The sequence below is a fragment of the Strix uralensis genome, chromosome 18, assembly GCF_047716275.1.
Source record: "Strix uralensis isolate ZFMK-TIS-50842 chromosome 18, bStrUra1, whole genome shotgun sequence".
Taxonomy (NCBI): domain Eukaryota; kingdom Metazoa; phylum Chordata; class Aves; order Strigiformes; family Strigidae; genus Strix; species Strix uralensis.
The window spans coordinates 12178919-12203627 of NC_133989.1; the positions used below are offsets into that span (position 1 = coordinate 12178919).

The 24709-nt window shown below is 46.6% G+C and overlaps 1 protein-coding gene across 1 annotated transcript; it reads left to right on the forward strand.

Moving 5' to 3' along the window:
- Positions 1-20668: 20668 nt before the first annotated feature.
- On the forward strand, positions 20669-24418 carry MAFB (MAF bZIP transcription factor B). The gene has a single exon (XM_074888380.1). The coding sequence runs from the start codon at positions 21373-21375 to the stop codon at positions 22306-22308; it is 936 nt and encodes a 311-aa protein (XP_074744481.1). The 5' UTR covers positions 20669-21372; the 3' UTR covers positions 22309-24418.
- The last annotated feature ends 291 nt before the right edge of the window (positions 24419-24709 follow it).

Genomic DNA, 24709 nt, shown 5'->3' on the forward strand with positions numbered 1-24709 from the left:
TGGTTCAAAACCTACCACAGTCATATAAGAAAACAAACAGCAACAAAGAGCTGGAAGGTTGTCTAAATTAATCAAATTTTTGGTGTAAAAGAAGCCTAAGCATTATTATTAGGCTTTTTATTTACAGTATGGCAGTTCTGCTGACACAACCCAATCATAGCATCATCTTGCCTGCTACTGTATAGTTTATGTGGTACACTCCCATCTATGTTCCAGTGAGAGGTATAATTGGGGCATGTGGGTAAGAATACCCAAATTAATTTTAAATAACTGCCAATTTAGCACAGTGCTATAAACAAGTCATTGCTCCTTTCCTGTTCCCCCATCTCAGAGCTGTCCCGGCTGCAAGGGATGAGCTGGATCTGCCCGGTGCAAGACAAGTGCTCCGCACATCTCCTTCTGACTTCAATCCCTCTTTTTGCTGCATAATATTACCTTTACCCATACAAAGTGAAATATGTGAGGTTCTGGATCTCTCTCTCCATTTAAAAAGTTACATATTGCAAGTGTTGAGACCTACACTTTTAATGGATTTTTTTTTTTTTAAGAAAGAGGTTAACAATCACTTTGAGAATGAAAAAGCAGGGAAAGAGTACTGAAGTATAGAGTTAGAAAATCTCAGCTGATTCAGTCAAATAATTGGCAATATTAAGTCCTATAAAATAAGTAAAAAAATATGTAAAGCAGGTTTATCCTTCTGCACATTAGTGCAAGGGGGGAGGGCACTGTGTTACTCTTAAAGTGAATCAATATTTTGACAAAGCTGATATTTATGCTCACACATTTCAAACCCTTTGATGCCCACGTGGGACTTGGCCTCAAAAACATGGGTTGGCAAATGCATATTCATTAACCTCACAATTGGCTAATCCAATAAAAGAAAGAAAGAAAGAGAGAAAGAGAGAAAGAAAGAAAGAGAAAAAAAATCAGTACCCTGGTAGCATGCTTATAGAGTCATTTATTGCAAACATGATCCAAGCTCATTCCAGACATGCTACTAAAAGCTTAAAAAACAGTGACATTGCTTACCCCCAAGTCAAATCCTGCACAAAGAAAGGGCCTTCAGCCCAAGCCAAATGGAAAAAGGGAATTAGAAGGATGCTACTCATTCATTACTGCCACTTTAATCACTTAGAGGTCCAATTAAGTATAAATCATTAGTATTAAGTTACTTTATCCAAGACTCTTTATAACACACATGACTGGATTTGGAGGGCTCTCAGTGGCTGGATGTAGCGTGAGCTGAAAAAGGCAGTCAGATGTTGGGTTTCCCCCCTCCCTTTCCCTTTCCCCCTTGCTATGAAATTGATAAATGAAGGCTGCATTCTAGGTGCAGCAGTAATTTCTGTAGTGCAGTCAAGTGCTAGGTCCCTTGTCTCCTCCGAGCAATGAGGCCACTGTCCCCTTTAATGCCTCAGCCTTCCCCTGGGCTGCCAAAAGGCCATACCAGAACCAGGCACAGTTTCATTTCCATGCACAAATCCCCAGCGCAGGAACCCTTTATTCATTAACAGATCCATCCTTTCCCAAGGAATGAGGCGGAGGAAATAGAAAAGCCAGGAGAGAAAGCAGCTTTCATTCCTTTGCTGGTCTCTGACTGTTGTTACTGCCCAAATCAATCCTGAGGAGCAAAGTGGATTTGGGGGCATGTTAAAGACACGATGCAATAGCATCCTCTACAATGCCTTCCTCTTGCCTTCCTTTTTCCCCCCTTCTTCACAGGGATAAAATTTCCCCAGCGGCCTAGATCACTGTCTGGGAAGCATATTTCCTTCTAATCGGTTTTACAGCTCTTTTAAAGTAATATGTCAGATCATTTTCTCCATATACATAGTTAATGAAAGTAACCCTACAAATTCATTTTAAATAGATGGAAGTTGTTATAACCCTGATCTGGAATTTATTACATTCATTACAATCTTGCTGAAGTAGGTAATGTAATGGACTATTACTTTTATTATCTTTTTAATCCCTCAAAATTATTAGGAACTGACTAATATTTGGCATCACCCTGTTAATGTTTAAACAGAAATTGATATCTTCATTCATCTAATAAATGATGGGGTCTTTTTTCTGCAGAAGAACTAAAGCTGGTGACTTTTTTTTTAACCTGAACTAGGCCAAAAGATTTCTAAGTAAAATCATAAACTGACAATATAATAATTTTATTAAATCAGCTCTTTCATCAGTTTATGAGAATATTTTCCAGAATTACTTTCATGGCTCCTGACTTCCCGAGAGCAGTCTGGGCCCCATCGGTTTCTGTGAGGGATAGATTAAGATTTTACTTCAGCGGTCAACCATTTAATCCTGCTTTTGCCTCCTGACCAACACAAGCAAAGTATTTCACAAAACTCCTCCCAGTCAAGACAAACTTTCTTAACCACTCAAGAGCAGTGTTTTTCAAGGTTATCCTCAGACGCTTTAAATCGGCCTCCCCAAACTGTCACTTTCTTGTACATGTTCTTTAACACGGTGTTCAGTCACACCTCTTTGATATCCAGCGGGATGTAATTAGTCCCACCTTAATTCACGACATGTGCTGCCAAAAATACAAGCACTTCCTTCTCATCTTCCTTGCTTGTTGGTAGCAATGCTTGCAAGTTCACTGAGCAAATTTGGTTTGGGACTGAAGTAAGAGGCCATGCGTTGCATCATCCATTTTGTGGGTTAAAGAGTCTTCTGGGGGTTGTTTCAGGGTGGCAGATGTGAATACAAGCACGTGGTGAAAAACCTCCGAGGTCCACGCATCCTCACGTGTGCACACACGTGTATGCAGTGCTCCAGTTGGGCTCTGCAGCCTGTGCAAGCCGAGAGGCCCTGTCCAGAAAGACTGAGATGCAGCCTGGCGTATGCATAAAGTCCCACCGGGCTCTGAACTTTCCACCAGAAGCAATATGGACTGCATTAAAGCCTGCATCTGCCAAAGCAGTTGACATCTTGCCAGACTTGTGTATACGCCGATGTCCCCGGGAGAAAGTTTCCTGCTATTGAAGTAGTTATTAGCGTTCAGCTGGAGACACAATGCTGAAAGGGCAACAGCAGGGTTTTGCTATTTTCTATGATTCCCAGTAGACTGGGACCAATGTCATTGATAATGAGTGGCAGTTGTGCCACCAACTCTAGGAGGAATAGCATTCAACCACATTTGAATGGTTTTCCACACAAAATTTATCACCTGCACTTCACCTCTGGCTAAAGCTCTGTGCTATCCCAATGGGCACAACGGACACACTTCCCAAAGATGCCTAAATGACAAAGTCCCATTTTTGGAAGTTATTTAGATAGAGACGGTAATGGTGCAAACAAGTTTCTAAAGGGATTTGCAAAAGCACCTCAATTTTATTTCACATTGGTGGTGATGAAGGTGCTTTTGAACCTTACATAAAATACCTATTTGTACTTTTGCATAGCTTTAGACATCTTTAAAAAGAGGAATCGAAGTCAATTCTAGAATTGCACTAACAAATCTGGCCCTTTGGCACTTCCAGAAATGTTACCCAGCATGCAACCTTTGAAAACATCCAAGCTATGTTTTAATGCTTTTAATCTGTACCTCACCTTACAAGTGATATTAATATTCATTATAGATTAAGGCCAAAACGAAGATAACAAAGAGTTCTTTACAGTTTCTTTTGAGTTAAAACTGGGTTTTGCAGCACAGTGCAAATGAAAGACAAGAAAAGTTTCTTTGGACAGTAGCCCTAAAAAACAGTTACTGAGGTGTGTATATATATATATTTATATATATTAAAAAGACCTTTTTATTAGTATATAGGTGAAAAAATGCACAGAGTTAGTAACACAATAAAAGAACTACAAAGGGGACTCCCAGCATGGTTTATTTTTAATTGAGGTAAAAAATGAAAAACCCAAAAATTTAGAAGCACCCTTGAAAGCAAAACATTTTCCGCAAATTGACCTGGTGAAATGAATATTAGATAATATGTATGTACAGAAGTAAAGATCCCTGAGACAAAACACAAAAGGTAAGTGCCAGCTTTCAGTGAAAATAATGAGAATGTTGACAGGAAGAACCTGCTTGGGCTGTGTTTATGGGAGCTTTGGAAATCATGCAGAAATAACCAACCTGCAAACTTTTACCTACAATATTCACATCTTCAGATATCACTATGCCCTGTGTTTTGAGAGTAGATGGGGCTAGAGATGCAGCTGGGCTCTCTCTACCAGTTATGACAGCCTTACGGCAATTTATACTAGCCAAGGATCCGTTATGAACATAATCATGTTTTGTCCTCAAATGTTCTCTCAAAGATCAATTACCATTTTAATCTTGTAAAACTGAACCTGCTGTAGGTACCTGACCAGAATAATCACTGAACCGTACTGGTGCTGTTAGCCACAACCCGCCCTTAGCTCATGGACCAGACATCCACAAAAAGATGTGGCAGAAAGATGCTATTTACTGGGACTTCTGTACTCTTAACTACATTTTGAAAGTACATTCCCTTTTTGTCTCCCTACTGATTGTAAAAATATAAACAAATAAATAGATTTTGTGGCTGGTTCACAGAAAACCAAGTCTTTCAGCTGCACATTAAAACCAATACTTTCTTGTCTTGCATTAATGCTGTCCATGCTTTATGATCTGCCGCTGAGACAGAGTAAAAGGAGCAGAGGAAAAGAATCCCTTTTTTTGTATTCCAAATACTGCTTTAATAAGACTGAAAGTCTCTCTTTTTCTCTCCTTATAGCCCTACAGCAAATAAATGGAGGTGTCAGCCCAACACCCTTGTAGGTTTAAACTGAATGGAAGTGTCCTTTTGAAAAGCTTGTTCTGTCTGACAGTCCTGAATGTGCTCCTATTGCAGTTCCTTTGAACACCCATCTTTTCTGTGTTGGTGCTCTGCTGACATGGCTTTTCGCTGAGTTAAAGATTAACAGAATGCTACAGAATGACAGGACTTTGTGATAACTTAATTGCATGAAACATAGTTGTTCCTATGCAAATCGGACTATAATTGGACACTAAGAAATTACTCTCCTTGTATAAAGATGGCAAAGTGGATTTTGGACACACATGGGGAATAATAATCTATTACCTTTTATTATACTTGGAAAACATAGTTCATAGTTTTTATGATGAGTGTTAGACATGCATTTAAATGCCATGAAAGTATTTGATTATGTACATTAAATATAAAGTCTGAAAGCTCTAAAGCCTCCTTCGTTTTAAGTGTATTTTAACTGCTGACATTGGAATTAACATAACAATGCAGGAGCTCTGCAATACATTCATAAATTGTGAATCATAATGGACATACCTTTCAAAGGTCCCAGGGTATTTGCCAGTCAGAGAGAACGGGGCAGAAACTCTTCTAAATGAGACAACACCAAAGAAGCTCCCTGAAACTGTTTCTTTGTTACACTTAGGTTTGTGTAAGGGTAAGCACAGGATTATAGCATCATCTAAACAAATATCATAAACCAGATAGGAAAATGATATTATAATCACAAAAGGGGAGCACTCCAGGGCAATTGCTGCAACCCAGACTAAAGGTCTGTGCTGAAGAGCAAACGAAAAAACAAGGTTAAAAACAAAAGTGGTGCATGACGACCGCAGAATTGGTGATACTATTTACTGAACTATTTAAGACTTTACCTTCAACAATAGCTCGTAAACCAAAGTACGTGAGCTAAGCCCTGTCTCGTGTTGAAAGAGCACAATTACAGTGCATCCCATCCTTCTCCCCCAGTGTTTCGCTGCGGAGGCTCAACACTTTAGGAATGTTAAAGCACAACGAAATGGAAATGGTATTGGAACAGAAAGAGCCTCCCGAAATGAACTGTACGCAGCCCGTTGTGTTGGCATGATTGATACTGGAGCATGTAGGTGTAATGAAACTGATGCTGTCTCTTCTGCACCTGTGATTTATTGAGTACAAATTTAAGATGAGAAAAGGCCCCATACCAGGAGCTGCATCTTCCCCCTCAAAGAGGGTATGGTCATCCATCACCAGCCATTGCAAAAGGCCCAATAGTGAGCGGCTCATCAGATGAGCCAATAGTCTCTTTGTTGGGATTCCTAACAAGTGTTGGATCAGCAAAAGTCTATTTAGGCTGGTGGACCTTTCAGGACCAATTTGTAGTGGGTCACTGATTCTGCTAGTGTATTATCTTCTTTACTACTAGTACCAGTTGGGCAAGCAGCAAAGATTAATGATTTTAGCTGCTGACTGTTTGTGGCAATCTACTGCTTCTGGACCAAAGATTAAGATTTTTTTGTGCTTTACTAGAAAGGACACACCTTTTATCTGGGACCTGTTTTTATTTGCTGAGTTCTGTACAAATAATAAAAAAAAAATAATGGGCACCTCAGCTGCCTTTTTAATGGCAATAAAAAGGATTTTTGCTGGTGCATAGCACAACAGAAGAGGGTTTTGCAAGGGAATAATAAAACTCAAAGCTGAGAGTAAGTTTCATTCTCATTGGGCTAGAGAATATGGCACAGCACAGCTCTTTTCCCCATCCCTCAATACACAGTGCCGGGGAAATGCAAAGATCTCCCTCCTCATCTTTAAAGGAAGGGGAAGGAGGGAAATGGGGCTCTCTACAGCAAAAGCTCATTTTCCAGGTTGACCTTTTATTATTTTGCATAGTAGATATCCCCATTATAATGGACTTAGCCATGGTGCAAAATAACACAGGACCTATCCCAGGAGCCTGAATCTGTGATGAGGCCCCTTGGCTTCTGGGGGGCTCCTGGGATGCCGAGTGGCTTTGGGTGACTTTTGGAGCCAGTTTCTCTGTAAGACACTTCAGAAATGATGATGCTGTGACTGTGTTATCGGGGCAGCACAACAGGGGAACACTGGTTGTCAAGATCCAAGAAAGCAAACAAGGGAGGGGAGAGATTTTGGTTAAATGTGTCTTTTCAGAGATATTAGCTGTCTCTCATTAGCCCACTAGCAAATTCTGAGATGTTCCCAAGCTCAAGTGGGTGGTGTAGAAGGACACTGGGCACTTCTAGAGAAATGCCACTGATTCCTTATAAAAACATGAGACCTCGTACTGCTCAGCTCCTTGGGCCAAGAAGAAGGGAAAAACTGCTGCTGAAGAAATTGGACATGAAAATACAATGACAACATAATAATTCTGCTGTTGGAAACAAGAAGGGGTAAAAACAAGATAAAAGACCCTCAAATGGCAGCACTGGTCCAAGTCCTCATTATGGGTATTATTTGCCTGTACCAATGCAACGTGCTACAAACTTCCCAGCAGCTGAGAAGAAGGTTGCAGCTCTGTCATAGGCAAAGGTCAGGCCAGCAGAAAGAGAATCCAACAGTGAGAAAATAGTAGAGAAACCAGCACAAATCCTGCAACGGCCTTGGCAGGAATTAATCTTTGCAAAGGCTTCAACTGCAGATGGGCCAGGGCTTGTGGGTGAGCTCAGGGAAGTCCTGTGAGCTCCTGCAGCTTTCTCAGCCCCTGTGAAGTTAAAGACATTGCACAGCAGCATTTCCAAAGGAAAGCCCAGGATTTTCCCTCAGTTAAAAATAGGACAAAACATCCGAGTACATGGAAAACGCACTTATCAAGAATCTAATTTTTAAAGGGAAGAATTCTATAAATGATCTAATAAAAAAGTGATTTAATTGTTTCCACAACTACTTCCCAAATTACCAGGGCCTTTTCTCCTCACTTGTCATTGTTCATGGAGTCATAAATCACAACCCGGGAGATCACTCAGCTCTTGACAATTTGCAACCATACTACCAGGTCTCGTATTCAACCAGGCCGTGATCACTGACAAGCTGTTACTTAAGCAGTTGACAGGTTCAAAATAGCACAAACTACAAGGATACCATCAAGTAAAAAGCTTTTAATATTTTTTTACATACTTATCTTCTACTCTTGTTGTGAGCACTGTCAGAGAACATGGGTACTCCACTGAAGGTTTTGTAAAATCACATTGTGAAATCTAACATAAATATGAATTTTTCCTCTGTGCTATTTCTTGAGATATCAGTGCAGTTTCATAAGGCAGGTAAAGGTCTCTCATTTTGAAGGCCAATTATTCAAAAAAGTCTTCCATGTGTTACATGGAGGATGTTTTCTTACTTCAACTGCTGAAATAGGCTTTCATCAAAACCGAAAAGCACAGGAAGCTGAAATTTTAGGAAAATTATTGACCTTCCAGAAAAACAAGCAGCACCATATTTCATCTCACACCTTCTTATTTTTTGGTGGCCATCTCTCCAGATTTGTCCTTGGTGGCATTTGGATGCTGGCAGCCTGCATGGTTCCCTGGCAGCGAGGTGCTGGAGCCAGGGCTCCTCTGGTTGGAAATAGAAGGGAAAGCCACCCGTCTTGTTCAGCTGCCTGAGCAGCACGGTGGCATAGCAAAGCAAACAGTGTTACCGGCAACAAAGACAGGGTGATGACATATATATTTTAAATCCCAGCTAGCCAAACAACAGTAGATGTTTCTCAAATTTGATCCTCTGAATGACAAACACTCTTCTCTCTTTTGTTCCCCCAACAAAACTGAGCTTGCCCATTTTGGAGCTGTATTTCCTTCCCTGGTCAGCCCTGCAGACATGTTTTGACATTGCTCAGTGAACCCCGGCCACATTTTAAACACACAGCTATGGAAACTGGGGTGCACCTGGCACTGCGAAACACCACACTGGAATCTCTCTTCTTCTCTCATACAAATGGCAGAAAACATCCTTCCTAGACCACTGCACAAATAATCATCAATTTATAAAGTTCAAACTCATTCCTCTAGGCACTTCCTTGGATTTAAAGCCATTAAACAAAAAATATGATACTAGATATTAAGCTGATCCCATAACTTCTGGCAAACCCCCCTGGCAGTCTTTCTTTTCAGGATGGTTATCCCATGTGCAGCAGCTTCTTTCTTTAAGGAAACTCTCCCATACTCAGGGAAAGTCATAAAACCATTTTTTTCAATGAATCATCAGAAGGTGACCTAACCTTTGCTCAGAAGCAACAAGCACCTGACAGAGAATTGGGGTCAAGAAATCAACTTTCCTGACCCATGCAAAAGATACCAAGAAATTAATTTAACTGAGCATTGGCAAGGGGAGAGCTAGTGCTGTGGTGAACTTCTAAAGCAGCTACATTGGAAAAGAAATGAGGAATTACCTGGCAGGAGTAAAAAGTTGTACAAATTACTTCATAGTGGGAAAAGTGGAGAAAGAAAAGGAAAGATAAAAGAACTTGTACTAATCTCATAGTGCAATGTTTCGGGGTTTCACTGGTTTTTTTTTATCCTCCAAACACTGCCACCCTGGGAGGACACAGCCTTCTTAGGTGTCCTTTATTTGATTTTGGCCTGGTTTCACAAAGCCTTGGAGCACGAGTAGAGGACACTTGTGGGCAGTGTTCTAGGTAGCGGTCAAGCTCTGAGCTTGAACTTTTCCCAAACCTTGGCTGGAGAGCAAAGTCAAGGCAACTCCTCATGGCCTGGAATGGGGAGGATAGGCTTATGGGAGAGCTACATGCTGCAGGGCACTTTCCTGGGCCCTCCCAGCTAAGGTACAGGAGAGGAAAATGTTACTTGCACTTGCAGGGAAACCATTTAAAGTCAAGTTCCTCTGTTTATTGCAGGTTTTGCAAAAAAAAAGTACCCCAAATGCAAAGATCCTTTGCAAACAGGACAGAAGAGTAGCAACAGGAGACTTTGCTTCCTTTCACTGTCAGTAGAGCATTATTGCATCCCAGTTCAGATTTGGATACAGTTTTTTTTTCCTACTGAATTCAAAGGCAAAGTGCACAGCTGGCCTAGGCTCCAGTCTTCTATATACAGAATTGACCTGTCTTATAGGAAAATCAGATCTCTAATGATGATGCTCAATATCTAGAGCAAACCAAAAGGGCAGCTGGTCTGAAATTGCTCAGTGAAACACCACTAGACACCAAGCAAAGCCAAGAAGCAGAGCGCTCTGGTGTCTTCATGTGGAGACTTGGTGGAGCACTTAGGGCAGCATGTCATGAAGCAATGTGTCATTGTTATACCTAAATAGAGAGTGAGCCCCTGTGTAAGGGGACTTCAGGACAAAGACTCAATGCACGTAAAAGCATCAGCTCCAAAGAGCTGCTTTCAGACTTGCCTTCCTGCAAAGGAATGAAATACTGGGGGACAGCTAGCAGCCCTGCATATTCACCTTCATGTAGATATTTATGTGATTATACAGTAATATCCAAGCTCTTCCATAGGAGATTTTTAGCCAGTTAAGGAGGCACAAAAAGGCCAAGTGACATGACCAAGGCCACAAGGGTAATTAGTGGCAGGGTAAAAAACCTGATTCTTCTCCCACATGCTCCCAATTTCATTAGTTGCTCAAACTTCTGGAGGATCGTGCTTATAGAAACCAACAGGAGTTTCAGTGTTTTAAAGGTCAGGCCCAAGCATAGCAAAGCCCTGGGGCAAAAATGTGTTTCTCCTCCTCTCCTTTCCCTCCAGCAAAAGTATATTCCAACACTTTCAGTAGGGAAGGTTAGTCCTTCACTGGAAGTCCCTTGAATAAAGAGAAGCTGCTGGGAGCACATTGAGCAAATGGGTTATTTTGAAAGGACAAGTTAGCTCTATAATTTGCCTTCACAATGTGTTCTGCACTCTAATTACAAATGCAAACACAGTAATTGAGAACAGCATCATAAAACTCTAAAGGAAGCCATAAGTGATATAATACATGGACATGTTTACCATTTGGTGCAGCAGGATGCCTCTGTGATGTTTTCCCCATGTTTAAACAGGGTGGAGATTTGCTTTTCTTTCATAAAGTTAATTCCATGACAGCAATTCGTTCCTCAGCCTCCCCACTCCCGAGCCTGAGTCAATTAAAATACAGCTTTCGGAAAACATTTTCTCTCTTTTCTCAAGTGAGAAAAACCTCTTTTTCTTTTGAAAGATAAAAAATGGTTAATTTAAGCTATTCCAAAAAGAAGAAAAAAGGGAAGATCCTAGTGTATTCTCCATCTGTGATGTCCCACTCCTGCTTGCAACAGCAAATAACTCAGCAGGGTGAAATGCAGAAAGGGTCAGGGGGCTGTACTGCTGTTCCCCATCTAAACTGTCCTTGTGGAGACTTCAGCCCTTCCAGTGGTTCACAGGAGAGGGGCTTTTCACACAGCTTTCCTCCAGGTACCCACTGCCTGGATAGTGCAGACAACTGGTGGCTCTTGATGCTCTACACCCCTCTAATGAACTCTGCCATGTGCTGGGGTGTGGAGAAGAGTTCAAATCTCTGGTTTTTCTCAGTAGAAGAAGGGTGAGTGGTTTAGGCAGATGAATGGCATATGAAGTCAGGCAAGCTGCTCCCAGACTGGCTGAGAGTTTTCTGCATGGATGGACAGCAGGAGGCTCTACAGCATCCTGCATAGGGTGCAGTCCCACATTCATCTCTTCATCCACTTTGTCCCTTTTTGCCCCTATACCCCTCCTCCTCTGTCATCTCGGGTCACCGTCCCCATATCAAACTGAGGTCCTGCTCCAACAAAGACTTCAAATCAAGGCCAAGTCTATGGGCCTCAAAAGTCTTCCCAGACACAATACAGAGAACTGAAGTGGAAAAATAAATGTAAATATCAGCCCTGTCTTCTGGAAAGAACCTTTGGGATGCTGTATGGTAGGGAGGAGTGAGGAGGAGGGATGCTCAGCACTTCAGGGAGTACTGCAAGAGTAACGGTGGGACCGACCCATTTGCAGAGAAGCCGGGTAGTGGCATGGATGAATAAACCAAGAGAGGATTAGGGCTGAGTGTGCACTGACAGGGTGCTACAAGCTCACCTAAGCTTAACAGCTGCTAAATAACATGACAAATCATGTGATTCAAACCAGAACAGTTCAACCTCCCTTTCGAGATCAATGAAGACGTGTGTCCTATCTACGGCTCGCTCTGGCTCACACGCGCGCACACCCCGTCTCTTTAGATTTGCTGAAAGCTGCTATGGCCTGATTTTCAGAGGTGCTGAGTGCCTGCAAGTCATCATGACAGGCTATACATCAAATCCATCACATCTTGGGAAACTTGATTACCCTAGTGGAAACCCTCATTTCAAGCATTTAACTGGTTCCTACTGGTTTCAGCTGGCCAGCTAGGTTTTGGAATGGATCACTCAATTTGGGCTGTACTAATCCTTCAGGAGAAATAAATCCAAGTCCATGAAGACCAGTGTAGGAATCTACTGAAATGTCTAGAAAGGTATCAGTTAAAAGGAAAAACAAATATATTTTAAAAACATTGAACAAATAAAAATAAGTCACACTTGGCTGGTTAGAACTGTTCATCAGGTGACTTGCTGATGAACAGATGTCTCCAGCTGGGAATTCTTGGATGAAATTCTCTATCTTCTCCTTTTTTTATAAATCAGTTATTAAAGACATACATTAGAGGTTTGAAACATGTGTTAATTCAAGCCAGAAAAACAAAACAAAACAGAAACCACACATACATTGCCAAGAGAGAGGTTGCTGAGGTGTAATCACAGCTTTAAGGGGTGAAGCTCTTTATCTCAATGTTTGAAGGATGAAAACACAGTTATTAAAAAAACTGCAAACACAGAGTTAAGGCTGAACATAAATGGAGCACTCGCACTGAAAGCATGGAGTCTTAGAGAAGGCTGTCCGGGAGACTCTAATCTGTTTTTTTCACAATGCCCAGAAAATGTACAGAGTGGTAGTTAATTGTGTATATGGAGATTAGAGAGGGTTTTTTTCCTAAATTTTCAGCCACAGTGGGTATTTTAATATATATATATATATAAACCCTAATTAATACCTGTTTAGCCAAGACTCTGGCTAGAAGAGGGATAATTGAATCTGATGTAGCAAGGGTATATACTGATTGCTGCAGGAGCTGTTTCTTTTCTACCTTAGGGGTATATGCTGGAAATTTTGGTGTGCATTTTGTCTCCACTAACATATGAGGAATTGATCCCACCAGAGGGAAACAAGCAGAAACTACTTCCCTTGGTATAGCAAATTCAAAGTGCCCCATAGGATTGACATTAAAATAGCCACAGAAATGAATCAACCTTCCCTGACCACCTTTCATTCTCACAGCAGCCTGCACTCACCTCACACTGCCCCTCTCCTTGCTGCATTTTTCTGCGAGCCCCCTCTCCAGCCAAGGAGATGTGCTCCCTATTTAAGAGATCTCAGAATGACCTGTACAGCAACTGGCTAACTTGGCTGGAGAACATTTAGCTTGGGAAACAGTGGGTAAGAATTTGTAGCACCGCTGTGCTGATGGTCTCCTGCACAAACTAATTTAACTATTCTGCAGAGAAGCTCTGGAAGCAAAGAAATGTTTACAGAGAAACTGCAGCTTGCCCCAGGGACAGCAATCGGCTTTGTGAGACCTCCCCATGTCCTGGCTGGGTCACCTTAGATCCACTCCGCTCGGACCCTCCATTAGATCCTCGTAGTGGCCAATGATGGGAAACATCTCCAGCTTTTCTAGGACCTGGAGGTCCAGCGAGGTTTAAGCTGGGAGGTGTTCACAACACGCAGCAATACACGGACACACATTTTAAAATGCAGTTTTATTTCCCAAAGAGAAAATGACAAGTTGCACTATAAACCGATATTTTGTTTGGGCAAATGAAGCATAATTTACGTTCTGAGACTGAGTTTAAAAGCATCTGATCTGGGGCTATTCAAGGCTGTGGATCTGTTTATATGTAAAAGAAACAAGGATCAGGAGCCTTTATCTTTCCCCTGTCCGGGTAACAGCTGAATAAGTGTTCCTCAGACTAACAAGGAGAGCAAACAAAAGCATTTCCCCAAAATTATTCCCTTTGTCTCTCCTCTTTTCCCTTCTCATGTTTAGGAATTAAAAATGTTTGAGAAGGAAGGTGGGGGTTTGCAGAAGCCACCTCCTTTCCAGATCGGCTCATCTTTATCTCTCAGAAATGCACAAAAGGACTTTAATTTCACTGAATAACAGCTTTCTACTAAACGCTTCCTCACTTCTCTTCTGCACCTGGATCTATACGAAGGGGCTAGCGTAGGAAGATAGCTGCATTTCCTTAGGTGAATAGAGCGCTACATTCCCAAAGGGCACAATAAACCTGATCCTTCCTCTTCTGATCAACAAGAGCACAGAAGCTGCAAACCTGACCAGTACATCAAAAAGGAGCTTGAAAAATACTTTGAGCAAAAAATGCTAACGGTGCATCCTTCTCCTGTAACTGCACTGATATTAAATCAGGAAACGGTACAGAACAACCACAAACACATATATACAGGGGCTGTCAAAACAGAAACAAAACAAAATCCCTAATGGGGACTAAAGGTGCAAAGAGCAAAAAGAAGAATATACAGCATAGGCTTTATGATTATATTTAAATCCTTATGCAGCAAATGCTGGAAAGGGAATTCCAAAAATTTTCTATATATAAGCACTTTTTTTGATCCAGGACTTTGTGCAATGAAAAGGAATTACAAATCAGTCTGAATGAAAGGGTATGGGTCCCAGCAGGGGTCGGAACATGCCTGTGGACTCCTGGGCTGTAACGACAGCCCCCTGATCCTGCAAGGGCCGAGGGATGTGCTCAGCTCTGCTGGGAGTAGCCTCTCTGGTGCCGCGGCCGTTGAACCTGCAGCAACGCTGGTCTTTCTGAAAAGATGCTTGCAAGCTCCTGGGCTTCCTCAAGCACGACCGAGGCCAGATCTTCCTTCCCTCCTTCCTCACTGTCTAAAGATCTGATCCTCAAGGAAGTCTCCCACCGAGCCCCTTGGAAAAACAGGCAACAGACTGGCCAGAAAGGGATGCTGACCTTTTCTGGAAGATCTCCTGGCTGCTCATGGCTTTGTGACATTGCACATAGTCCAGGACACTTTCCCTGACATCCCCCTTTTCTATATCCCTTCCAAGGAAACTAAACACCCTTGGGAAGATCACTTTTCCCACCCAGACACCTGGGCACTACCTCTGTATTCATAAGAGAAGCAGAAAAACAGTAGAGAATTTTTTTCTAGTAAGATGTCCAAGTTCTGAAAGTGTTCGAAAAACCTTTGAATAACACAAAATGCCACTGCAAGATATGACTGCAGTAATTGTAGTTCTTCAGCTTCTACTGGCACTACATCAGACTTCTGACCACTCAGAAAGGTTTGGGGGCTGCTTTATTAGCTAAATGCTCCTAAAGGGGCTCAGATAATGAATTCAACATGTCATGGTTCAAGTGGGAAGCAGGACTCAGCCAAGCACAGGAGGAAAGCTGGTCCTTGCAAAGCTGGAACAGGGGATTTTGTGCTTCCAGATCAGGTGCTTCTCATAGAAACAATTTTTACCATGGTGGCAAGGGGAATAATAAGAGCGCGTACTAGAGAGGGGGCTGTGATGAGACTGCAGCGTTTGGAAATGATGAGAAAGAGACAAATTCTCTTGAAAACAAGTTTGGATCTACTCATTCGTGGTACGATGGGGCTAAGGCTGAAAGAAATAACTAGAAGGAGAATGTTTCTGCTCTCTGCTTACTGCCCTGCCAAAGGCACCCTTGTGGGACATTATAGAAGAGGGTGAAATGTTGCCATTTCGCCTCAAAGACACCCCCTTCCCCTTCCCAGGGTGCAGCGAGACCTCGAGCACGCTGCCGAGGGTGCTGCTGAAGAGCTGCACTTGTTTCTCTGCACAAAAAGGCAGGAGGAAAGGCACGGCAGCACCCACCTCCCCACCCCCGTCCCCCCGGGCCGCGCATCCACGCAGCCCTATGCTGTGGCCCGGCCTAACCCCCGAGGAGCGGGGGGCACTGGGGGGCCACTGCCCCTTCAAAAGAATTAAAATAAAATAAAATAAAATAAAATAAAATAAAATAAAATATAAAATAAAATCCCTGCTCCCCGGCTCCTGCATCCACCCAAGCTCACAGGGAAGTGGAGCCTCGCCGGGACATCCCCCCAAACGTGCGCTGGTGCGGTGCCCCGCGGGCCGCTCCGCGCCCTCACCCCCCGGTATTCCCCCCTCCAGGAGCTGTCGCGCCCCCCAGCCCCGCCCGCACCCTCCCACCCCCCCCGAGTGGCGCTGCCGGCGAGGGGGTCCCAGCGCCCGTGGGGGGGGCTGGGGAACGGGCACAGCTGCGGGGGGGGCCGCGACGGGCGGGTGACCCCCCCTGCGCCGGGGAGCCGCTCCGCACCCACCCCCCCTCTCCCCACACAGGCGAGGTCACGGGTTTAATTAAAGGTGGTGCGTTCAAATCACACCCTAAATTACCCCGTCCCGTGGAGCAAGACCCGTCCGGGTGCATTTATTCTGCAGGACCCCCCCGCGACCGAACAAACCCCAAACCCGCCGCCCGCACACACTGATCCCCCCCTCCTCAAGCGGGGATTTAACGCTGGACACTGCGAAGCCTCGGGGAAGAAAAATACCCCCACAGAAACCTACCCTTCTGAAGTGTTGCTCCACTCCCTTGTCACAGATCCACCTGTGAAAACGTGTCTAAAGTTAGTACTGGGATTTGCCCCGCTCTTAACTGGTTCAGGCTAAAATCTGAAGAGATCCCAGTTAACCCAGGAGGGTACAATAGCTTATTTTATACTGCAAAGCTGCTGTGCAGACTTTGTCCAAAGAATGTTGCACGCTTTACTTTGACAATCCCCGCAGAAAAGAGAGAGAGGAAACAAAGACTTATGATTACCATTAGTAATTTAATCCTAAATTCGTGGGCCATTCCCATCAGCCCGAACAAGCAAACATCAACACTTTTCTTTCTCATGCACATGTATCTGCGATAGATGATTAACCAGGTCCCTCGCTGCTTACACAGGAGAAAAAATCCTGACAAACAGCCCGGTGTCTGCTTGCAGTTTGGGAAATTAAAAATCAAGCGAGGAGAGGTAAGAATTATGAAAGTGATGCCCTTTTCCTCCATCAGTGCCGGCTGCCAGCCATGGGTGATTTCGGTTTGGGTGTTTGTTAACAAAACTCCCATTTCAGACAACAGATCCCACTACTGTTATAGGGTGAAAAAGCTAATTCTGGAGGGAAAGTAGCAGTCAGATACCAAAACCGAGGGGCGCTTCCCAGAGAACCAGTAGCGTGGAAAATACATGCACCACACACACACACACACACACACACACACACACACACACACACACACACACACACACATATATATATATATAAAAACACTCTTCTTATTTTTTATCAGTTACCTAGACCTGCTGTTTCTAAGAACTGGGGATTGAGATGCCACCGTAATACGATTCCCTTTCTAAATGTCACCCCTCCCGATCCCGGCAGAAGCCTTACCAAACCAAACACGTATAGGTATCTATAGGCTCCAGTTTTAAGGGCGAGCTTTCAAATTTCAGTGGCTCAGGGACCCCCACTGCCCTGCCCTGGGCGGACACGCCGGATGGAGCTGATCTGAAATGACACTATCGTTTTCTTTGAACTCTTCCCGATTTTGGCCGAGAGTTTGCGAAAGGGAAGGGGGAGACGAGGGAGAGCGGGAAGAAGTCATTCTTTACGTGAAACCAACCTTCAAAAAACGGATCTTAAAAAATTGAAAAAAAAAAAAAAAAAGCCGCTCGATTAGCAGTTTTCGGGTGTAGGGAGAAGGTCGCAATTAAATAAAAATTGCCCGGAACGCTTGGGGGGGAGGCGAGCTGTGCCCCGGCGCTGCGATGCCGGGCAGGTGGGTGCCTCCGCCCCCCCGCAACGGCGGTACTTTTCTTCCGCGGGTGCGGAGGGGACGGGAAATCCTTTTCGCAGAAGCTGGCAGCCGCCGGGGCCGCCGCATCGCCCCGCGGAAGCTTTTAGGGTGCGGGCGGCCGCGTAGGGCCGGGATGCGCGGAGCATCCCCTGCGCGCAGCACCGCGCCCGCCCGGCCCCGCGGCTCGGCCGCTTGGCCCCGCGGAAGGGAAACTCCTCCTGGGGTGCCTCGCTGGGCTGCTCAGCCCAGGAACCCTCTTCTGCTCCAGCAAGGTTATTTCTTCCCCAATCCTTATTAAAAAAAAAAAAAAAATAGATCGGACGGAGGAGCATCCCCCAACATATAAACCCCAGCGAAAATAACCTTTGGTGGTTCAATTAAAAGCTCTACAATAAACAAAATTGGCCTTTAACTGGGGATTCGGGGCACAAAGCGGTTCTTACTTTAGCCAGCCCCGTAACGCCGCAAGTTTTGTGGGATGTATTTTGTTGAAGGGAGCGAGGCATGGAAGAGCAAAGAAACGGACCCAGAGAGTGCCCCGAAATTTCATGACGATGCGGATGGACGCGCAAAAGCGATCTGTAATTCACAGCTTAAAAGATTAAGAAAAGGGACAGAGTGTGTATGGACAGGGAGATAATCAGATCAATGCTTCCTCCGCCTTTCAGTAGCTCCACCTTGTGAATATACCTCAGTAATTATGAGAGGAAAAAGTATTACCCATCTAATGGCACATTTTGCAGGGCTGCATCCTAGCTTCCCAAGCGCTGGCCAGGGTCCCCTTTTCCCCACCAGCAGCGATAACGTTTAACGTACAGGTAGAAATAAAGCTCTTCCAAAGCAGCTTCCAGGACCTCATAAATAACAACTACAGCGGGGCCCCCCGGGAGCCTCCCGGCTCTCCCCAATCCCCCGGGGAGGCAGCAGTCGCCGAACGGGGACCGCCGAGCTCCAGCCCCGGGCGGCTCTGCCAGGGTGGCCGGGTCCCCCCGTCCGGCCCCGGCCTCTCCGCGCCGGGACACCGCGCACCGCGGACCTCTCCGCCTTCACTGTGCCTCGGCGCCGCTCGTTAACGGCGAAAAGACGGCGACTTCCCAAATCTGGCACGGATGGGAAACCAGCAGCGCGGTGCCCGTGCGGACCCCGGAGCCCACAGGGGACGCAGGGCGCGGGGAGCACCCCGGGGGGGGGGGGGGGGGGGGGGGAGGTTTCCACGCGTGTCCTCCCACACGGGCGTTTGGAGCAGGACAACCTGCGGAGAGAGGGCTGCGCGCTCCCGGGAGCGCGGCCCCGCTTCAGCCGGGATCGGGGTGCGGAGGGACTCGCTCACCCGCGGGGCGACAACGCGGAGGGGGGGCGCACCGGAGCTCAGCGCTCCCGGGCGCTGTGGACCGGGAGTTATGTCCCCTCCAAATGTCGTGAGGAAAAACTCGAGCGAGGCATTGCCACACGCAATTAAGCCCCGGAGCGCCTGTACTCCCTGTACTCTTGGTTTCCACCCCCTCCCTCCAGCCCGCTGCCGGAGGGACCCCTAGAATATTGGGGGGGACGGACTTTGCGCGTCTTTTGCCTCCTCGGTTCCCTGCGCGGCCGCGGTCGGCTCCGCGGAGATGTGGAGGAGCGGGACAAGCGGGGCATCGCCCGGGTATGGCGCTTGGGTCCGACACGGAGGGACCGACGCCGGGGGTCTCCGCTTGGGGACTTCGGCAGAGTTGTCCCAACTCCAGAAAGACAGTTCCCTCCTAATTAATTTCGGAAAAGCAGACAGTTCTTGAACTTTTTTTTTGTTCTTTTGGCTAAATAAATTGGGGTGGGGGGGGGTTGGGAGATGCTGAGGTGCAGGTGGCGGAGGCGCAGCTCCGGAGCGGCGCGGCCGGGCCGGGACCGCGGCAGCTCCGCTCCCGCTCCGCGTCGCTCCGCTCGGCTCCGCTCCCGCCCGCCCGTCCCCTTTTTTCCGGGTGTTTTTTTCCCCGTTAAAAGTAGCTGTTATTCTCCAAATGGACACTTGGGGTCGCACTTTCTGTCTGTTTGAGCGTAAAAACAGTGTAAAAAGAAGCCCTAATCTCCCTTAATCGTTACAAAATGTTCAAAAAAAAAAAAAAAAAATCCTGTTACCGGACCAAAAAAAAAAAAAAAAAGAAACTAAAAAACCTTACAAGCCGAGTACTCCTTTGCATGCAGTCACTCACTTAGGGAACAGCAGAGGAAAGCAAACACGGTCCCCTCAGAACTGAAATGTAATTATATTTTCTCCCTTCTCTCCCCAATATTTGCAATTGTCTGTGTCAATGCCTTTGCTTTACTTTGGGAAGAGATTCGCTTCCTGGAACCGGGAGGATTCCCCGGTTGTGTAAGGAGAGCTGACAGCCTTGCCGAGCCGGTGCTGCCCTCCCTCCCGGCTCCCCGCGCATCCCCCCGGCCCCGGCGCTCGCTCCCGGCCGGACGCGCCGCGCGTTCGGGGCCGGTTTTGCCGCGGTACCTCCGCGTCGGGGACGCCTCCATAAAGTTGGAAGGGACGAGGGGCGGGGGGGGGAAGCTGCCTGCCTTGAAATTTGCTACGGGACGACAGCGGGCAAAAAGGGACTTTGTTATATTTAGAACAAAGGGACGGGCAGGATGTCCCCGAGCCTCCTCCTTTGTGGACTGCAGAGGCCGAAAAGCGGGGAGGGGGGGTGGGGGGGGGTGGTGTGGAAATAAATAAATAAAAGGGGAGGCGACGGTGCGGGAGGGGGGAGCGGGCGGGGAGCGCCCGGAGGAGCGGGGCTGGGAGCGGCGGCCGCTCAGCTGGCGCTGCGGAGCTGTCACGGCGCGGCCCGCCCCCGGCCCCGCCGCCGCCCCCGCCGCCGCCGCCCGGCCCCGCCGCCCCCGCCGCCCGCCCGGCCCGGCCCCGCCGCCGCGCTGCCATTGGCGCGGCCGCCGCCGGCCCCGGCCCCCGCCGCGCTCTCGGCGGGCACGGCCGTATAAGAAGCCAAGGGGGGCTGCGCTGCGAATCACAGCTGCACAACGAGCGCTGGAGGCGGCAGCTACAGCGGAGACCTGGGTTTTTCTCGTCCCCCCTCTCCTCCTTTTTTTTTTTTTTTTTCTTCCTCCTCCTTCCCCTCCTTCCTCCCCCTCTTCCCTCCCCTTCCCCTGCGCTGCCGGAGCCAGCGAAAACTCCCGTGCGGAGCCCCGCCGCCGCCGCCGAATAGCCAGTGCGCTCCCCCGGCCGCCTGCTCGGACTGGAAAGTTGCGGCAGACTCCGGTGCTCTGCCACCGCGGGGAGAAGGCTCCGGACTTACAAACCCCAGCCGGGGGCACGGGCTAGACGTTTTGCAGCGTTCTTCTTCTTCCTCCACAGACCCGAAGGCAGCATCTTTGTTTTGTTTTGCTTTTGCCCTCCCTGCTACCGCTCCTTTCTCCTTGCGACCGGTGTCCGAGTGCCAGGAGCTGCCGCAGCCCGCGCTGCGCTGCAACCGCTGATACAAAAAGCCAGGAGACATCCAGGCGGCCCCGGGTGCCGGCTCGTCCTTGGCTTTGTTGCTCCGGACTGAAGAAGCCCCAGAAGCCGGGAGAAGGAGGAGGCGGCGGCGGTGGAGGGGGAGCAGAGGGAAGGAAGCGAGGAAGCAAAGCCAAAGTTGCTTTGGAATAAGGGAGCGCGGCCAGCCTTCTGCCAGGCTGCGCGCTGGAGTGAGGTCTCCAGCCCCCTCCGCCGGGAGAGGTGCCCGCAAGACAGCGATGGCCGGAGAGCTCAGCATCGGAGCCGAGCTGCCCACTAGCCCCCTGGCCATGGAGTACGTCAACGACTTCGACCTGATGAAGTTCGACGTGAAGAAGGAGCCCCTGGGCAGGAACGACCGCTCGGGCAGGCACTGCACCCGCCTGCAGCCGGCCGGCTCCGTCTCCTCCACCCCCATCAGCACCCCCTGCAGCTCCGTGCCCTCCTCGCCCAGCTTCAGCCCCACCGAGCAGAAGACCCACTTGGAGGACCTGTACTGGATGGCCAACAGCTACCAGCAGATGAACCCCGAGGCCCTGAACCTCACCCCAGAGGACGCTGTCGAAGCCCTCATTGGGTCCCACCAGGTGTCCCAGCAGCTGCAAGGCTTCGAGAGCTTCCGGGCCCACCACCACCACCATCACCACCATCACCAACACCACCACCAGTACCCCGCAGTCACTCACGAAGACCTGGCCGGCAGCGGGCACCCTCACCACCACCACCATCATCACCACCAGGCCTCTCCCACTCCCTCCACCTCCTCCAGCTCCTCCCAGCAGCTCCAGAACTCGCACCAGCAGCATCCCCCCTCCAGCAGCGTGGAGGACCGGTTCTCGGATGACCAGCTGGTCTCCATGTCCGTGAGGGAGCTCAACAGGCACCTCCGAGGCTTCACCAAAGACGAGGTGATCCGCCTCAAGCAGAAGAGGAGGACCTTGAAGAACAGGGGCTATGCCCAGTCCTGCAGGTATAAACGTGTCCAGCAGAAACACCACCTGGAGAACGAAAAGACCCAGCTCATTCAGCAGGTGGAACAGCTCAAGCAAGAAGTGACCCGGCTCGCCAGAGAGAGAGATGCCTACAAGCTCAAGTGTGAGAAACTTGCCAGCAATGGCTTCAGAGAGGCCGGCTCCACCAGTGACAACCCATCTTCCCCCGAGTTCTTCATGTGAGTGCTTAACAAAAATAATTAAAAAACAAACAAAAAACCCCCCACCCCCCAAACCTGACCCCCGTCACCTTCCCCCCCGCTCCCATCCTCCTCTGACATCTCCATCCATCTGTCTGCTTGACTAGAGAGAAAGAAGGAGAGAAAAATAGAGACTTGATTTTTTTTTGCAGCATCCAGTCTTCTAGAGTAGCTGTGGGAAAAGTAGGCTGGGGGTGGGGACGGGAGAGGTAAAGTGCAACTTTTCGACTTTCGTTTGCGAGTTAGAGAGAGGGACAGAGGCAGAGGCAAAGGAGAAAAGGACAAGTGAAGCGTTTTAAAGATCGCTTGCTTGCAGAACGAGATGGACTTTAAGAGAATAATAATAAAAAAGGACAATGAACAAGCCATCTATAACATACTGCCTGCTTGGAAAGAGAGAGGACATATACAGCACCATCTCATGCACAATTTACCTGCTTGGAAAAAGAGAATAAATAAAAAGGACAATATATGCAAACTCTTCATATATTGCCTGCTTTGAGAAATAAGTTACAGGACTCAGATGGGACATTCAATCTAAGAAAGGAAAGAAAGAATGAAAGAAGGAAAGAAAGAAAGAAAGAAACTCATCAGTTTTATTGCCTGCTTGATTATATAGAAAAATACGAAAATCTGCATTAAAAATATTAATCCTGCATGCTGGACATGTATGGTAATAATTTCTATTTTGTACCATTTTCTTGTTTAACTATAGCATGTTGATCATCGATCATAGATTTCTGTTGTTGTTTTGTTTCATCGATAAGAAAAGCATCACAAGTTATCAAACTTTTTACTGCTTGTGCAGTTTTGTTCGTTGGTTTTGCTCTCTTATTTTCTTTTATGGTTGTTAGCTTGTAAATATCTGCTACTTCAAACCGCACAGGAGAAAAAACACAAAAACAAAATAACATTTCAGCAGGCTGGTTATACGGTTTGTTTGGTATTAAAGAGATACGTAAGGAAAAAAAGTTATGGGCATTTTGCATTAGAAAAAAAAACAACTTTGTATATCTGGTGCACTTTTAAGTTGTATTTTTTTTTTTTTAGTTTTCATTTTGGTTTTTGTTTGTTGGGGCAGAAGCAAAAACGCCTGAATGGCATTGACAAACCTAAACTTAACAGGGAAAAACTCTCATCGGTCACTAGAGCCTACTCCATGCTTTAAAGTGGCAGCGAAGCTCTTTCCTTCAGGACAATTCCCAGCCTGGAGTGGTTAGGCTTGGCCATATAGTTTCCCTTCTGATTGTACACTCAGGAAGCGAAGGACGGACGAGATACCAGTTCCTTTTAAGAAACAACTGCCCCTTGATTTTCGGTAAATAAATAAATAAAAAAAAAATCAACAACAAACCCTCCTCCTTACGAGTCAAGTTGCAATAGCAGCGAGGGCTCCGTGTCGCCACTGAAGTTAGGTTTCTCAATGGTAGTAGCGGATGAGTGGGCTGGAAAAGCATATAAAACTAAAACTTTTTTTAAGAAGACATCCTGCAACTTTTAAGTGTATTCTTTTGCAATGATTTGTAATCTGCTTCTCTGCTTCCCTATGCAGCGAGTGAAAGTTTTAGCCAAAATTATTTGCAGTTGTATAGTAGTAGTAGTTTGGAGTCTTATGGGTGTTTTTATTACTTTTTTTTTTTTTTTTTTTTTCCTCCTGCAGGTCAGTAAAAGGATTTACGTTGCACTGACAAAAATACCAAAATGAAAACTTATTTTTTAGTTTCCTTTTAGGATAGCTGGCACTGCTGGCCGGATGCATTTTAAGTTTGTATTAGTTTATAAATTAACAGTAATAACAAGATTGTAATGAACAGCATGGTGCTTGCAGTTTTAAATATTGTGGATATTAGTCATGCATCAGAAAACGATCTTTGGTTTTTACTGATTCAACTGTGTTGAAATCAAAACATTGCAGCAGCGGAAAAAAATTGTTTTTATTTCATGTAAAGTTCTGAAGGGATCAATTTCAAATCCTGCTTATGATATGAAAAATATTAAAAAACCTGGTCTATTGTAGTTTTATTCAGACTGGTTTCTGTTTTTGGTTATTAAAATTGTTTCCTATTTTGCTTATTAAAATCATTGAAATGGCATTTCTTGGAGGGACCTGCTTCTCTGACCTCTCGTGTTCCGAAAAAAAAGAAAGGGAAACTTTTGGACCCTCACCTCCCCTGCCGCGCCGCCCGGCCCAGCAGCCAGGGGGGCACCGGGGGGACGCGAGGCCGCTTTGCCCACTCGGGACGGCTGCCGCACTCAGGGCAGGACCGCTCAGCCCTGCCCCCTCCTCCGCTTTGCCCAGATCTCGCCCGTGGCCGGGGGTGAGCATCCCCTTCCCCTCCCACTTCCCCCCCCCCCCCCCCACCCCCGGAGAAGCGGAGCGGCGG

What these genes read in the sequence shown, in the direction of transcription:
- MAFB (XM_074888380.1), top strand. Translation starts at nt 21,373, where the DNA reads ATGGCCGGAGAGCTCAGCATCGGAGCCGAGCTGCCCACTAGCCCCCTG.